This window comes from Pocillopora damicornis, chromosome 11, assembly GCF_964200805.1.
Source record: "Pocillopora damicornis chromosome 11, jaPocDami1.2, whole genome shotgun sequence".
In the NCBI taxonomy this organism is placed as follows: Eukaryota; Metazoa; Cnidaria; class Anthozoa; order Scleractinia; family Pocilloporidae; genus Pocillopora; species Pocillopora damicornis.
Genome location: NC_142680.1, coordinates 7,459,697 through 7,474,961, shown reverse-complemented (window position 1 = coordinate 7,474,961; position 15,265 = coordinate 7,459,697). Strand labels below are relative to the sequence as shown.

At 39.1% G+C, this 15,265-nt stretch overlaps 1 protein-coding gene across 4 annotated transcripts in view; it reads right to left on the bottom strand.

Moving 5' to 3' along the window:
* LOC113673233 (phospholipid-transporting ATPase ABCA1) overlaps nt 1-15,265 on the bottom strand; it is a 38,498-nt gene that overhangs the window by 17,251 nt on the left and 5,982 nt on the right. For all 4 annotated transcript variants that reach the window (XM_027189616.2, XM_027189617.2, XM_027189618.2 and 1 more), the window contains exons 6-23: nt 15,078-15,199; nt 14,200-14,361; nt 13,440-13,538; nt 12,711-12,815; nt 12,181-12,249; nt 10,763-11,183; nt 9,559-9,693; nt 8,964-9,139; nt 8,399-8,524; nt 7,106-7,379; nt 6,471-6,582; nt 5,469-5,645; nt 4,937-5,060; nt 4,218-4,538; nt 3,683-3,887; nt 2,461-2,615; nt 1,590-1,697; nt 691-1,013 (exon numbers count right to left, since the gene is read on the bottom strand). In XM_027189616.2, coding sequence (XP_027045417.2) covers nt 691-1,013; nt 1,590-1,697; nt 2,461-2,615; nt 3,683-3,887; nt 4,218-4,538; nt 4,937-5,060; nt 5,469-5,645; nt 6,471-6,582; nt 7,106-7,379; nt 8,399-8,524; nt 8,964-9,139; nt 9,559-9,693; nt 10,763-11,183; nt 12,181-12,249; nt 12,711-12,815; nt 13,440-13,538; nt 14,200-14,361; nt 15,078-15,199 — 3,214 coding nt within the window. The remainder of the gene's footprint in view (nt 1-690; nt 1,014-1,589; nt 1,698-2,460; nt 2,616-3,682; nt 3,888-4,217; nt 4,539-4,936; nt 5,061-5,468; nt 5,646-6,470; nt 6,583-7,105; nt 7,380-8,398; nt 8,525-8,963; nt 9,140-9,558; nt 9,694-10,762; nt 11,184-12,180; nt 12,250-12,710; nt 12,816-13,439; nt 13,539-14,199; nt 14,362-15,077; nt 15,200-15,265) is intronic.

Genomic DNA, 15,265 nt, shown 5'->3' with positions numbered 1-15,265 from the left:
TTAACTGATTACATTAACCCTAATGAATAACAATTAAAAACATAACCATGGGGTCGAAAGCACTGGGAAAAGTCCAAGTAGTATTTTTTTTTAAATTAAAAACCCCTTTTTTTTCACCTGTTTTCGTGTCCGTAGGAGGCATGTAACCATGTTGTGAACACTATCGATCGTGAATGACCAACCAATAGCATGAATATCTAAGAGCCACGGGTTCGAACCCGTTGCTCTTAGCTTCTTTTCTACAATTGCTAAATTGCAGTCCACCTGAAAGAATCATTTATTTGCTACCCCAGAGATTGATCACGATCATACATAATAACTTAATATCGGCCATGGATATACAAGGAAAGTAACCTCATCGCGCAAGAGTTTTTGTTTTTCTTGCACTAACTTCAGTTTGCGCACTCGGGTTACCATAGTTCCTCGATCGTTTTAAGTATTGTGGTCGGAATTTTTTAGGTAGTTGCTTCTTCCTCCAATCGTGATCTACTCGTGTCTTTCATGTTGGAGTCACGGAAATGGTCACCGTCGTTTTTTCTGTTGCTGTTCGTGTTGTTGTTGTGGAATTACTGATAATATTCGAAACGTTGTCAATGTTATTATAAATGTGTCTATAATCTCTGCTATGACAGTGCGAGGAAAAAAACCCACACCTTACAATAACAACTGTAAGTAAGAGTCATCAATTACCTCTCAACTTCGGCCGGGATATCTTCCTTAGGCATCCCCTTCAGCGACGCATAGAACCACAGATGTTCAGACACGGTCAAATTATCAAACAAAACGTTGTATTGCGGGCAGATTCCGAGGCTTTTTCGAACCAAATCGATGTCTTTTCGGATGTCGTACCCGTTAACGATGGCAGTACCCGATGTTGGGGGGAACAAACCGGTCAATACAGACATTGTAGTAGTTTTTCCAGCGCCATTATGGCCGAGAAATGACGTAATTTGTCCTTGGTACAGGTTGAGACTCAATCCGTCTACCGCAACTTTGTTGCCATCTTTGTAAATCTGGCATAAGAAAAATAAAAGAAACCCAAAGCGGGAAGGAGTTAAATTTAGATGCATCCCTATAAAACTAACAAAAATAAAGCAGCTCCAATGCCGAAATCTTCACCAGCTGTTGTACAGAGAACTAGTTAGCGAGTTAGGCTTCTAATAGCTTCATATTTAACAGGCGTCCTTTCCACTTCTAGGATAAGCAATGAGTTAACCGGCTTTACACATTAACATTAGCATTCATATTCTCCATACTGTTCCATATACATTTTCTACGTGATGACAAGGAGAATTTGTTTGACAATCAAAAGCTTCTTAACTTGGTGATCATTTCCTTTATTCTCATGACCTTAATGTTTGATTTAGGGGTGATATTATAAGGAGAATTTAGATGCTAATCACTCTTGGGGGTCACAGGTTAGAGATGCTTCCAATTTTAGAAGAGATATACAAAAACATACACGAGTTCTCTCTCCCAGTCTTAATGCACTTAGAAACCCACTGACTTGCCATATATGTTTGGCAACCCTACCGCGAATTTCATTGACAAAACTTCTCCTCAGGGGAGGAGTGCAAAGCCTTCCTTACCTTAACCAAGTTTTTGATTGAACATCCTAAGGGGAGCTGAGTGGGTTCTTTCTCTGTCACACTGCACCTGTCTTCGTCTTGGAAGGCAACTTCGTCCATTCCTCCACTCTGAAAAGAAAGGAAAAAGTTTCTAGATCTTACATGTCTTATTAACTACGTTTTATTAAATGCTTATGCGCCGTCCATAGTGATTTCCCGTGTCTAAATGTCTTTTATTTCATACATACCGAGATTTAGACATGAAAAAAAAGCCCGCGTGAAATTCGTACCAAATACACAACCAACCAATCAGAAAAGCGAACGACTGTGAAAATAAATCGTTCGTCCAATCAGAGACACGTAAGACGTGCCAGAGTTTACTCCCCTTGAAGGAACAATAGATGACTTCATAGATGAGCAAGAAAACAAAAACACCAGCGCAAAGACCGACAGAGACGTGAGCCTGCTAAAACCCTTTCTTCAAAGGGAAGGTAGAGCTCAGGAAGGCTGAAGAAATACCTCCTGCTTAACTCCCTCCTTTCTTCCACCCTTGCCCCTTCCACCCCTCAGTACCCTTCTCCCTCCCCTAATCCATCCCATCGTCCTTTCTTCCAACCTTGCAGCCCTCTTACTCCCACACCCCTTAACTTCTTCCTCCCTATCTCTTTCCTCCTTTCCTTATTCCTTCCTCCCAGTCCTATCATTCTCGTCAGCTTGTCCTTTCCTCACCCCTTCATTCGTTCTACCCTTCCCCCTTCCACCTTCACTCACTCCCTTCCTTCCTTCCTTCCTTCTCCCTATCTCCATCCCCTCCTCCCTTCATCCTTTCTCCCGTCCACCCTTGCAATTCCCCCCTTCCCTGCCCCCTCCCTTCTCATCTTCCTCCACTTACATCACTTCTGTAGGACACCGCTCCTCTGCTTTCAGAGCGACTGGTTACTCGCTGTGTACCCGATGCATCAACCTCCAAGACCTTTTTGTTGGCAACTTCAAACCAATAAGACTTCTGGAATGGGAAGTACCAGGGTCGTGGAATACCGTACTGACCTGTGGAAATCACACAGTGGAAAGATTACTTAACACTTCAACGCTCCTGATTTGTTTAGTAATTATCTCTAGTAACTGCTGCACATCTCCTAACAGATGCGTTATTAGAATTTGGCGAGCCAAAGACCTCAGATTTGCATATCACACACACTGCCAAATATTGACAGGTAAAATCGTTTGAAACCGGTCAGCCTTGTAAAGGTGAAAGGAGAAGAAAAATGATCACGTGTTAATTTAGAGGACGATACGCGCCAGTGGTTGGTAGTAAGTAAGTGGCTTTACATTTCAGTAGGGGACAGTGGCGTTTTGTTCCTTTTAAACAAACTTTCCAAGATTGTATCTGTAACGCGGGTTAGTCTCTTTCTCTTCAGATATTTATCGTTTAATTTCAGTCGACCTCTACTTCTCTGAAATTTGCTATACTAGCAAGATATTACTTTAAGATTTCCAATTCTTTAGGAGCACTATTCGATTGATTGTCGTACAGCAAAATCAAAGTCATCGCACAGACCAATCAGCAGAAAGCAAAATATCATAAAGAGCCAATAAAAACTCAAAGTGAAAACAAGCTTGCTGCTGAAAGCGCGGGAAAAAGCGGGTGACCGTGTCACGTGATTGGGGGTAGCTTTGCTTCTGATTGGTAGAAAGAATGGCCTAAGTTTTCTTGACCAGTCACTGAGCGAAGAAAAGAAAAAGTAATGCAATCCCTGATTACTTTCGATACTCAATTGAAACAATCGTCTGTGATCCCAAAAATGTAGTGAATTGGCCCCTTAACCCTTTAAAACCCAAGATCTGATTGTTGATTCTCCCTTCCAGCTGCTATACAATTTCTTGTGAACAAGCTATGAGAATTTGGTGTCAGATCAAGATGACAACTTCAACCTGATAAGTTTGAGCATTCTCATTAACTGTTTACAGAATATTGTAAGGATATAATAGGGAGAGGTTACATGTTAATCACTTCTGGGAGTTAAAGGGTTCACCAGTCAGGCTGTTATGGTTGTGTTATCTTACTTAAAAGCGTTTAACTTGGTCAATACATATAATTAGAAAACACCACTCACCTGGCAAAATAGCTTCTATGTACCAAGTGAGGATGCCGTAAATGACAGCGTCAATCATCATCATACATATTGCATAACCTAGACTGAAACCATCGCCTGAAACAGGACTGGAGAAGAAGTTTGACCACTGGGCACCAACCCCCTGCTCTTCATACCGCGCCAAGTAATTGCAGCAGACACCAAAGGATGTCGTGGATAGTAAACTCTGTGGGATATCGATAAATAACGTTATGGATAAAGGCACTTTGCATTTGTCACGCGCGTGGTAGAATTCAAGGAAGGTATGCAAGACGCAGTCGAGGGTTTGCAAAAATTTTGGAAATTCTCCCTACCTCACGAGCGTGGAAAAGAGGCTGCGTAAACACAGAAAAAGTCTTCTGTTGCTTTTAGAAAATATTTCTAAAATACAATTCGTCAAATGAAAGCGTCACGTCACAACCTTATCTACAACCTCTTTTCTAAACACGATTATCGACCAATGAGAGCGCGCGTACTATCCCAAATATTCTATAAATTTATAATTCATCAAACTCACCGCAATAGCTTTCTGTCCCGTAGTCATATACTGCTCAAACCACCGCACTACCACATAAGGCAAATAGGTGACAAAGAAGATGATTCCCCCACAAGCTGCGGCCAAGTTTGCTCGGGCGAAGAACACCGAAATCAAGAAACACATCATAATGGTGGCGATCATGAACACGAACAAGAACAAGAAGATAACCACAGGATTACTGTGCCATAAGATCTTGCCGCCTTTCAGGACAGCAACAAGTAAAGCTATTGTGATGACCATAAGAATTGAACTGTTTATGAACCAAGCCACCCAGTGCACACCATTACCAAGACCCATCACCTAAAAACAGAAACGAGAATTGACTTCAATCGAAGTATAATGGTCGATTTATAAGGATGCGCAATTTTGAAAATAGGTATGCCCAGATTAGCAACGGGAGCTTATCCTGACTGTGATATAAGTAAATAAATGGGATAGTTTTATAAAGAAACAGTGTTGCTGCATCGGCGGAGGAGTGTAACAAGACAATTTGGTTTTATCAACTGAGTTGATAATGTAAATTGGCCACCCTTAAGAGTTTCAAAGCTAAAGAAACGAAAGTAGTGCCACTTCCCTCACGTGGTATGCTGATCCATGGATCGATTGCCGCCAAAGACGTAATTTTTTCAGTCGCCTGAGAATCCGCGTGAAATCACTAGGAATGTTATATGTAATCAATGATAGTTTGATGGTGTTACCTTCATGACTTCTTTAAGACGCCGTTCCTTCTCGTGAACAACACCTCTGATTATCATTGCCACACTGAATATCCAGGCCAGGGTCATGAACAACGGCATTGTGCCACCGATATAGAATACAAACCTGAAGATACAATAATTACAGTTACAAAGGCCACAAAAAGCACTGAACTAAATACCACGTCTCAGATTTACCAAGACTTGATGACACCGCCATCAAATGCGATAAATCGCTGAAAAGCGAGCCTCTTCCAGGCGTTCAGTTAGCAAAACGGAGCGCGAGGGAGGCTGGGGTTGAGTCGCGTTTTGATCAACACCAAACCTGCCTCGGCTTTTCACTCCTCCGCTGCTATCGCGCGGTTAATTACCACGCTCCGTTTTACAAACTGAAAATAGCTACTAAACTGAGAGCAAGTGTTTTTCACTTAATTCCCTTTTTACCTCACTATGATACTTCCCTGTGGTTCTATGACTCTCGAACGAGAAACGCCTTCTACAATCTATTATAACCTGTAAGTTCCGATAAACTCACTTGTCCTTGACGTAGCATGGATAAGGAAACTCCTGCATGTATACCCCCGGTTCCTCAATGGTCTCATTCAGCAATATGTTCATCAAAGCGCGATCAATCAAGTCTTGCAAGTACAAAAACCCAAAATTGAAGTATCTCTGCTTGAAGAAGCTATCTTGAGGGCCTGGGCGCCAATACCTGAGAACAGAAATTAAAGAATTTGCGTGAAGACGAGGCCCAAACCACTGAAACGCATTCCAGTTCCCATATTTTCCCAAGTGACAGTCTCTCTGGGAGGTCGCTGATACCCATCTATAAACCGGGGGGGGACGACCACGAAGGAAGCTACTTTACTAATTCCCATTGGATGAGATGCATGATGATACATTACAACCCTCCCCTCCCACCCTCAACAATTTTTTAAGGTCTCCCGGGGAGTTTGCTGGTACCTATTTATACTCCTGAGTGGAGAGGAACACTTTGCTAATTCCAATTGGATTAAAAACTTGTCCATCACAGAAACCCCCCGGCAATTTTTTCTTCAAGTCACCCACACATTTAAGTAACGGGAATCAAGAAATGATCACCAATTTAAAAAGCTCTTGATTTTTAAACAAATTCTCCTCATCAGTGCCTCAGGAAATGTACGGAGAACAGTATGGAGAAAATGCATACTGATGTCAGGGTGTAATGGGTTAACAAGAACAAAATGCAAGGAGCCTTGGCCCGGGCGAAACCAAGACTTCTTAATCCGAAGTTCATCGCATTAGCCACGAGGCCTCCATGTCTCCCACTTTGTGAAGAGGAAGGGCAGGTTCTACTTCCATCACATCAAGTACTTTGGGCTCAAAGGTCATATTTCCCATGTCAAAAAATGATTCATACTATGTAGACACAAAGCATCCAGTCGATCCATAGGAAAAATATGTAAATTTGGCTTCATACGAATTGCCTTTGGGTTACCACTCAAAGGGTAAGTAGCTCCCTCAAGAAGGTCAAAAATGAACAAATCGCTGGACTTACCAACGACGTATCCTGTTTGTAGCTGGAGTATAATCCACGTCCTGTCGTATCTTGTACTTGATAAACTTGGGAACATTATCGAGGTCGCCGACAGAATCTTCAAACACTAAACCTGTTAAAAAAAAAAAAAAAAAAAAAAAAAGCAAACCATCTTCAGTAAACACACAACGGCTTCATGTTTAGTTCGGTTTGCAAGTGTTGACTGTGAGTCAATTTTTTAGTACTGACATTGTGTGGAATGAAGCACGATAGAAACTTAAGTATAAAAAAAGTGATAGCATCTTTTTTTCGTAAGGTTTCCACTTTCCATTTCACCCTTTGCACCCCAACATCAATATCCATATTCTTCACACTGTTCTCTACATTTCCTCAGGCGCTGTCAAGGAGAATTTGTTTAACAATCAAGAACTGCTTTAAGTGTTGGTCATGTCCTTTATTCTCCTGACCTTAATGTTTGACTCAGGGGTGATACTGTAAGGAGAAATTAGATGCTGGTCATTCTAAGGGGGGATCAAAGGGCTAAGCAAGGAGGGGGATAGCGTGACTTTTCATAGCTTTTGTCGTTACTTAACTAACGAGCAGAAATACTCAATCGTAACTTAAAAGTAAAACGGCAAAGAAAATTGCGAACTTACTTGCAATAGCTGGTACCTCAGACGTATTAATGGCACGTTTAACCAAGGAATCTTCATCCTTATAGCCTTCAAAGTACTCATGCGATGCACATTTAAAGACTCTGAGGATCGTTCCAAACAACTGATCCAAGCTATTCAGCACAGTGGTGACATTAAACGATTCTGGTATTATCGTAATGTTACGACGAGCAGAAGAATTTAACAAGTTCAAAGACACCTCAGACCAGTCTGGGTTTGCTCCAGTTCTCAGGACATTCGATAGTTCACAAATCCTCTAAAAAGGGAGGAAGATATACGATCGCATCATAAATATAATTTAAAACGAGCTTTCGAGATAGAAATATTCGTTAACAGCTACAACCGCTGGTCAAACGAGTATGCGTAAGACCTATTGCTCCAAGCAAAGAAACGATCCTTACAAGTGAGCCGAAATTGCAGAAAAGAAACTTGAAAAAATTCGTGCTTCGACGGGATTTGAACCGGTGCCTCAAAAACACTATTTGAGCGTTACTAACAACTGAGCTACGACGCTACATGTTAGAGGGAAACCAAATTTAGGTAGGTTCTTTGCTCTCGCAAAGGAATGTGATCACAATTAAATGAAATACATTGTTATTTCTCCCTTTGTATGGTGACGGACGGTTTCCGCTGCAGGTGTGTGTAATTACATGTAGTATACGTCAATCACACGCGCCGTTGATTCTCTCGTGAAAAAAGGGAATTGTTACATTTCTCTTCATAATTGCGTTTCACCTATGTATAGTTTGCCATTAAATTTTGCTGTTTTTTTTTTATTTGGTAAAAGGGCTTTAATTCCTCCAATCAGCTTTAAAATAATTTGGCTGATTAACAAGTAATTTGCCGTCATCTTTTTACTTTTTCCTCGTTATTATTATTGTTATTACCATTGTTTTATTTTTCCAATCACTCGTGTGATTACGGAGCACACTTCAATTAAGTATACGAAACCAATGGTAATCCCATCAGCCAATCAGTACAAAGAAAAATCTATCAGGAGCCAATCAGAGCCGCTCAAATCATAACCCAGTAAACAGCCTGAAACGCGGGAAATCATGAGTGATCAAGCGGTGATTGGTTTTAGATTTGAATCTGATTGGTTGAGAGGATGGCATGAATTTTCTGGACCAATGAGAGAGCGAAATCATTTAAGAAAAAGCAAAGAAATCCCAGATCACTTAACCCGGATCGCATACCAGAAGTAGGCTAAACCGTCAACCAGCTAGGGAAGAAATGCGTTTATAGCTAGGAAAAAATTAAACAATTTTTCCATACCGAGTCCAGTGGTCTCTTGAGCAGGTTAGTGTAATTCAAAACACTCTTGTGGATATAGTCTGAATTATTCACCCACCAGGAGGCAAAGTCTCGTATCCGAGTAATATCAGACAGCTCATTCTTTATCTGTAAATTAAAGCATGTAATATATTAGTCCGATTAAAACTTAAGTAATAATTCCCACAATTGTGTAGTGTATAGCCTAATGCACACGAAAAACCACCACGCGCAGTTCGCAAACACCTCCTGCTATGGCTAAAGTGGAAAGCTTCTAACTGGTACCACTAATTTCCGAAAGAGCTGGTTGGTAAAAACCAGGTTGCTGAGCAAACTTCCAAATGGCGGCGTCCGAAGTCAGTTTAAGCAGATCAATGTTAGTACCTGAGCAACTGCCCACCTACCCCTCCCCTAAACCAACATCAACCCTAGCTTGTTATCATTTGACTGCTGTTGGCTTAGGAGAGGGGTTGCTCAGCTGTGCGGCTGCTCAGCTACTGAAATTGATCCTTATTAGGATACATTAAGTAGCATACTTCTCTTTTACAAGATTACATTAAAATCTCACCTGTTGAATGATATAACGGGTCACATTGTTATCAGGAGTGTACAGGATCTTTCCCTTTAAGAACAATGAGCTGAATTGAACAAATCCCGTGTCTCTATCCCCTTGACCTGCGTTTCCGGTTACGCCGCCCACACTGCGTACGAACTGGTTCAAATAGCAGTTACATCCCGCGTCCTCTGTGAACGAGACATTAAAGGGGATTAGCTTCGAGTGAAACACTATATTAACATTTAGGAACTTTACAGTTTACAGCGTCTTGGACGATTCACCAAAAGGAAATAGATATATAGAGCAATTACGTTGGTTTTATTTGAAACACTATATTAACATTTAGGAACTTTACAGTTTACAGCGTCTTGGACGATTCACCAAAAGAAAATAGATATACAGAGCAATTACGTTGGTTTTATTTTCGCTCTGTAATTGGTTCAGAGAATCGTGCCACCCTCTTGACCAATCAGATTCAAAACAAAAAACCAATGACGACTTGGTCGCCCGCGCTTTCCCGCCCTTAAGGCTGTATGGTTGTTTTCACCCAGAGTTCTCAATGGCCGTTGTAATTTCTTTAATTAAGTTCTAGATTTGTAAAACATACCAGCTTTGTAGAAACAGAAGCGAGTTCCAGGTTTCGAGGAATCAAAACAGCAACCCCTTCGTTTGCATTGTTCCTCTGAGATGCCTGGCCAACCACAGTCAACTCGCCACTTTGGATCAATGACTGTACAAGAGTCTGGAAAGAAAGTATCATAAAAACCAAGAAAATCGTCATGTAATCAATAGAATAAAAGGGGTGAGTTTCTGACGAAACTGTGGTGCTGCGTCGGTGGGAGAGTATAACAGTCTAATTAAATATAATCAACTAAGTTGATAACTTAAATTGGTCACCGTAAAGAATTTTTTCAAGCTGAAGTTTCGAGCGTTAGCCTATCGTCAGGGCGAATGACGTGGGGCTTGCGCTCGAAACGTCAGCTTTGAAACTCTTCACGGTGGCTAATTCACGTTACCAACTCGGTTGATACTACTAAATTAATTATAATGCTTTAACTATCAAAGATCGAAGATTGACACGATCAAAGAACTTTTTGAGGATCTTCATTCGTAGTTTCGAGGAAACGATACTCGTATGCAAAGCAATATCGATGGACAAAGCGCTTGCATGTCACTTCTCTTTTAATACACGGGCCGCTCGCACATCGGAATATGTTTTCATATCACACGAGACTCAAGCTCTAGTAAAGTAAGTAACTATTTCAACTCGGGTTGATGAGGCTGATGAAGCCCCTAGCAGTACACGCTAATAAGAAAATAACGAAAAAGGAAAAGTTTAGGATATCAAAAATGATCAGTTAATCACTAACTTTCTTACTACTTTTATTAAGTAAACAATCCTAACTCTTAAAATCATAACAGTGGGGAAATCTTAGAAGATTGTACAAGACAGATGTAACTCTTTTACGGCATTCTTAAATTCCTTAAGAATTGCCGTTAAGCGTAATTCATCCGGAAAGGAATTCCACACATTGGCACCAATAAAAGATGTAAATTTTAAACCAAAGTTTGCAGTTTTCTTACGCAGGACGACGAGCTTGTTGGTGTACCCCCTAAAATTTGTCACATTATTACGAACGACAAACAAGTCGCTTAAATATTCCGGTAAAATGCCGTTTACAGCTTTAAAAATTAATACGGCAACGTCCTGTAGTCGACGATTGGACAAAGTTAAACCGTCAAGCCCTGTTTGAGAGTTAACTTCAACAAATTATCTAGAAAATAAGCAAAGAAAAAGCAGTAACACTCACCCTTATCCCCAGTGACATTATACTTGTCGTAAACAGATGTAAGATTTGAGCAAGACTTTTCATCAGCTTTCCTTTTTGCCTTTTCTTCTTCATTATCATCATATCGGGCCAAATTCATATTCTGCGTCATATTCAAATAATAGTCTATGGGATTGACGCCAGGTGGAACATCATCAAAGGTACCATTCGGCAAATCTTGGCCACACGCGGCTGCCAACAATCCAAGAGGGGCTTGTTGCCAGCCTTGGCCCTGGCTTCCATTCGATCCACCGCCACTTCCAGTACCATCGTCCTCAGGCAGACTGCGACCATTACCACAAAGTGTTTCTCGGAAACCTCCACCATTATCTCTGTCATTAAATTCTTGCATAAGATAAAAATAGTCCCTTGAGACTTGAGATAAGGATTCTAAGGCTTGAACCTGGAAACAAATTTTAAAAAAGATTGCAGATTTTAATCAAATGTAACTTTTTTACTGTTTTTATGATATTTTTAAACTTTTGGAATTACCCACTTAAATTTGATTCTTAAACCTATATATAAATTATTTAATTTTTGTATAGATATATACGTATTTTTTTTGAGGGCCACTAGCTTATATGTTTTTAACAATCGTGTGTCACCCTCATTAAATGAAGACATTACTTACTTACTTACAAATTAAATAATCACTTTCTGCTAGTGAATTCAAGTACAATTAACCCTTTAAACTCTTAGAGTGACCAGCATCTAATTTCTCCTTACAATATCCCTCCTAAAATCACACATTAAGGTCATGAGAATAAAGGAAATGGTCACCAGGGAAGGAACCTTATGATTGGAAAACAAATTCTCCTTGTCAACACCTCAGGAAATGTATCAAGAAAAGTGTGGAGAATATGCAAACTGATGTTTGGGTGTTTAGTAAAGAGTTACAACTGGGTAAATAAGTGGTAAAAGTGTTGCAAGAGACTAGGATGACAGCAGTGTTTATTTCAAGTGTTTTAAGAATGATGGTCATTTTGTACTCAGATGTCAAGTAAGGAATGATGCTCAACAGTTGCCATGCAAGTGAAAGAATGAGTCAGTTCAAGTATTTGGACATTAGGTTGTTGTAAATCCTCACAGTCACCCTTGAAACAACAGAATAACAGCAGATCACTTCGGAAGCTCAACTGGAGCCTTGATCCTGAAGGTTTTTAAGAATCAAGAATTAAGAAACAAGGTTCTAATTTTAAGGGGCTGTCAACTTACTTTTGAGCAGTACTGTATGGAATGGATTGGAATCACAAATACATATGGAATTACTCAGAGTATTGTGGTGTTATCAATACCATAATATCAATACAACCAGGTCACTGAGCAAGAATGTCTGAAACTGATTTATACAATTATTATTAAGAAGACCATTAATCAAATACAGGTCAATATATACTTACATCTTCAGCAATATTCCGATAATCATTTGTTAAGGAGTTCAGCACATCTGTCAAATTTCCTCTGTAACTCTAATAAAATAAACAAAAACACAAATTCAAATTAAATAACATCAAATAGGATTTAATAATTTAACTCCCAATACCAAACTGTTAATTCTCCCCTCTAAATCAAGAAAACAACTTCTACCTGACGAGTTTGATTATTTTCATTACCTGTTTGCTGGATAGTGTATGGATATTATTAATAGCAAGAAGTTACATGTTATTATCACTTCTGGAAGTAAAAAGTCTATAAAGAAAGTCTCAGGGAAACTACAACAGATCATAAATTTTATTTGGTATAGAGTCACCATCTTATGGCTTCAAAAAGTACAGTCCCATTTTGCTAATCTTTCAATTGCATCCTCATTCTGTCAGCAACTTTTCTCTGAGCATCTTTTACATGTAGATTCTACCTTGTGTACTATTGAAATTAATAATCTAGCACAGACAGTAACATTTGTCAAGAGGAATGTTTTGGGTTGCAATACCTGAAGGTCAGTGACATTTGGCACTTTGATCTGAGTTTGTAATTCACTTCCAAGTTCACCAAGAACAGTGTTATTCAGTTTGCACAAAGCCATCTTCACCTCAGTCTGCAATGTTCAAAATAAAAATAAAAAATAATTAAACTATATCATAAGCTGAATTGTACATGCTTTTTGATTGGTTCTTGCACATGATCTATTGGAGGATAGAAGCATGGACTTCATATAAGACAAAAAATATTCCATGTTGTCATGGGTCTGTACAGTAATGGATCACAGAGTATGTCAAAAATGTATTAAGAACATCACTGACACACAGGGCTGTGTCTCGTGGGCCAATTTTTGCTCTTACATCAACTGATTACTGAACAGATGCAGAGCAACATCGACTCAATTAACCCTTTACCTCCCAGATCAAATTTGTAATTCTCCTTTCTGTCAATCATACAATTCTCATAATGTTAGTTCAGAGAATTTAGTATTGGATCAACTAATTATCCCCAAATTGATATTTTTCTTTATTCTCAGCACTTATCTGGTTGATATTGTCTTGATATTGTAAAGAGAAATTCTGTCGTAGTCACCCAAGGGAGTTAAAGGGTTCATTTATTGCTGCAATCAATCCTTTCATAGCAGTAAGTTTGTAAAATAATACTATAAAAAAAAATTATCCATCTATCAGCTTTGTGCAATTTACAACTAACAGCAGGTAGTTGCTTAAAATCAACCTACCACATTTCCAGGGCCACTGAGAATTTCTCCAAGATTAACTGGAGATTGAGCATCACAGATGACCTGCCTCACAAGACTGCCACTGACTCTTCCTTCAGACTGCAAAATTACAACATGAAAATTTGAAGTTAAATCCCTGCTATTAGGTACCAAGCAGATTTTTAGAATGTAGCAGAAATTTTCCAGGTCCAAGTTGTTCAAAGGGCAGATAATGCTATCCAACAGAGAAATCGCTATCCAAGGGGAAAGTGTTTACAAACAATTCTGTGATAACCTCCACAAAGTGATTTATCCAGTGGATAGCACAATCTGCCATTTGTTATAGGAAATTTAGAAGCAGGAACAATTCAAAACTGTTTAGAGTAATACAAGAATATTTTTTTTGTATGACTATGAATATATAGAAAAGTTGCCTGGAACACCAAAATTTAACCAGGCACCTTTGCAAAGTTGCTAGAGAATTCTCAAACTCAAACTCCAGATGAACAATTCTATCTTCACCACTAACTTTTCCTTTTAAAAATTGAAATTTAACACTTAATGTAACTAATAAATCATTCAATTTTAATTAAGAACAATAATTAATCTGACGAATGTAAGATGTCTGGTGTGAGCTTGGTACAATTACAAAAAATCTGAGTACCTATTGAGGAGATAAGTAAAAAAATTTAAAAAAAAAACAACAACAACAACAAGAAGAAACCTTCCACCAAACAAAATAAACTATCTAAACCTAAAAATCAACTTTTTCTTTCCATACCCTAAGTCTATTTTCAATTCTCCATAAAAGCAGAGCCCAAAGTAAGTTCCTTTGTTGGCTTTCGCCAGATGACAGGAATGGAAAGTAGCTGAGTGGATTTTGAGGTGGCCATGATAATGAGTCTGGTGTTGACATCATATATGGCTGAGCAAATTCTGCAATCTGAAAAAGACAAAAAAAGAAGGCCCTCTAACACAGCATTCTCAGTATCAACCCTGTACACTCCCAAGATCTCATTAGTAATTCTTATTACTGTTTGCCATACCATTCTTACCATGTAAGTTTGGATAATTTGGTATTGGATCAACTTATAAGTATTCCATTATTGAAATATTTCCTCACTACTTCTCTACTTGATATCGTATTGATATAATGACGAGAAATTCTGTCTTGGTCACTCATGAGAATTTCCAGGGTTAAGCCCTTATTGAAGAATTGTCAAGGAGAGGGGCTTTATTACTAATTATCTGTAGTTAGGTGTCAAGTGAGGGATGATGCTTAACAGTTTCCATGCAAGTGTAAGAACAGGTCAGTTGAATTATTTGGACATTAGGTTGTTGTAAATCCTCACAATCACCCCTGAAACAACAGATTACTTTGGAAGCTCAACTGGAGCCTCATGGATTTTTCAACCTTGATAGATTTTTTCAAACCCTGGCCACATGTTTCAATCCTGAAACATGTAGCCAAGGTTTAAAACAGTAAGGTCAAACCCACAGGCTTACAAGGAAAGAGGAGACTTTAATCATGGAGTTAATCAATCAGTGTGCTCAAGAAAGTGCTAGTCACTGATATGGTATATACCAATGACTCAAACCTAAAATGTGCTGCATTCCAAAGTTTGACACAGCTTCCAACAACAGCATACATGTGCTTACCTTTTGCACATTCACTGTGCTACTTAAGAGCTCTGATATCACTCTTGGGCTGAGATTAGTTTTGTTGTAAAGAAATTCCTGAAATTCAGCAGGATCCTTCAGTAACTGGTCAAGTGGGACAGCTATAAAAAAAAAAAAAAAGATTAAAAAAACCACACCAGGTCCAACATGATGCAACTCCTCTAACT